General features: G+C 38.3%; 1 protein-coding gene across 1 annotated transcript; it reads left to right on the top strand.

Moving 5' to 3' along the window:
• The first annotated feature begins 334 nt into the window (after positions 1–334).
• On the top strand, positions 335–1,277 carry LOC108080575 (uncharacterized). Its single transcript, XM_017175379.2, has 3 exons — positions 335–492; positions 555–1,099; positions 1,158–1,277. Exons 1-3 carry the CDS (start codon positions 336–338, stop codon positions 1,236–1,238), a joined length of 783 nt encoding a protein of 260 aa, XP_017030868.2. The 5' UTR covers position 335; the 3' UTR covers positions 1,239–1,277.
• The last annotated feature ends 219 nt before the right edge of the window (positions 1,278–1,496 follow it).

Raw genomic sequence — 1,496 nt, 5'->3', positions numbered from 1 at the left:
TCTCAATGGACGCTGAAATATACCTCACACTTTTGCCGGCGGAAGTTCTGGATTTAATATTTCAACAGCTCAATTTCCATGACAAACTGCAGTTGGCCCAAACGGATCCCCTGTTGGGCCAGGCCTTTGCCGTGCACAGTCGCAGTGAATTCGTAGATATTGATATTCGCAAATTATCGGCCATGTACTGGCCAGTAATCTTGCCGCTGTGCGGCTCACTGGTGCGCCATATAAATGGCACTTGGGACAGCCAGAATTATATTCCATTTCACATAATCGAGAGTCAATGCCCCTTCTTGGAGTCCATAAAATTCAATGTGAACACTGAGAACTGGATGCAGATCACCTCGCTGCTGCTCAATGTGAAAACTTTAAATTCGGTCCACCTGCATATAGCCGCGGATTGTGATCCCTCTGTGAACCTCATCAACGCCCTGATGCAGCTTCCCAGTCTAAGTAAATTGCTGCTACATGGCTTTTCCTGCGATATGGGTGAGTTTTTGAGTTGAAAAGCCATTTGAACTGTTCTAAATTTACTTCTAAATCATTTTCAGTTTATCAGTTGCAAAATCTGTTTAATTTGAAAGACATCAGCCTCAATTTGAGGAGCCACCCCCAGGCCATCAATATATTTGAGATTCTTTCGTCTTTGAAAAATCTCCGCACCTTGCACATTTCAAACATGAACATCATGGAGACCCAGAACTCGTGCTTTAATGAGCTGCAGGAACTGGAGATATTTTCCTGTCACATCTACTCCATGTTGCCGATGGTTCCCAAACTGAAATCATTGCGATTCAGAAGGAATTTTTATTATTCTCCAGACTTTCGATTGTTTTACTGGATTTCCCAGCACTCGTATACCTTGGAGTTTTTGGAACTGCTTTTGCCACATTTACAGCATACTAACGTCCATTTTGGAGAACAGGACCTACTCGAAATGCTTCAAAACTGTACAAATCTGAGAACTCTTCACCTGGGCAACTCCATCACCTGGCATTTTGTGGGTTCCTTTATGAATCTGTTGAGTGCAAAGGGTTTTAGTTCAGAAAGGCAATTCCGGTTTGTCTTAGAGAACTTTGAAGAAGTCAAATCAATGGTGAGTTTGAATAAAATATAAATATTACATTAATTCTTTAATTCATTATTTTTTAAAGTTTTTTGCATCGCCTTACTTGGGCCTAGTTTATGTGCGAAGTCCCACCCCCTGCGAGAGATGTGCCTGGGGTTGTCTTTAACATTACATATAATATTATAAAAAAAAAGTATACAAAAATATTTAATTTATATTTAACAACAATGTTAAGTTTTATATACATTTATTTATAGTACAGAATTTGTTAAATAAATTGAACTACGGAACTAAAAATTATCATATTATCAAGAAAGGAAGCTAACTTCGGCACCTATACCCTTGCAGATTGGTTTTGATGTTTATATTATAGATTTAAATGCTAAAATTACACACAAAACAGAGTTTCATTACATTTTAACTT

This window comes from Drosophila kikkawai, chromosome 3L (assembly GCF_030179895.1).
Source record: "Drosophila kikkawai strain 14028-0561.14 chromosome 3L, DkikHiC1v2, whole genome shotgun sequence".
NCBI classification, from domain to species: Eukaryota; Metazoa; Arthropoda; class Insecta; order Diptera; family Drosophilidae; genus Drosophila; species Drosophila kikkawai.
The sequence above is the reverse complement of the archived record's forward strand: the minus strand, read 5'-3'. Positions and strand labels throughout refer to the sequence as shown.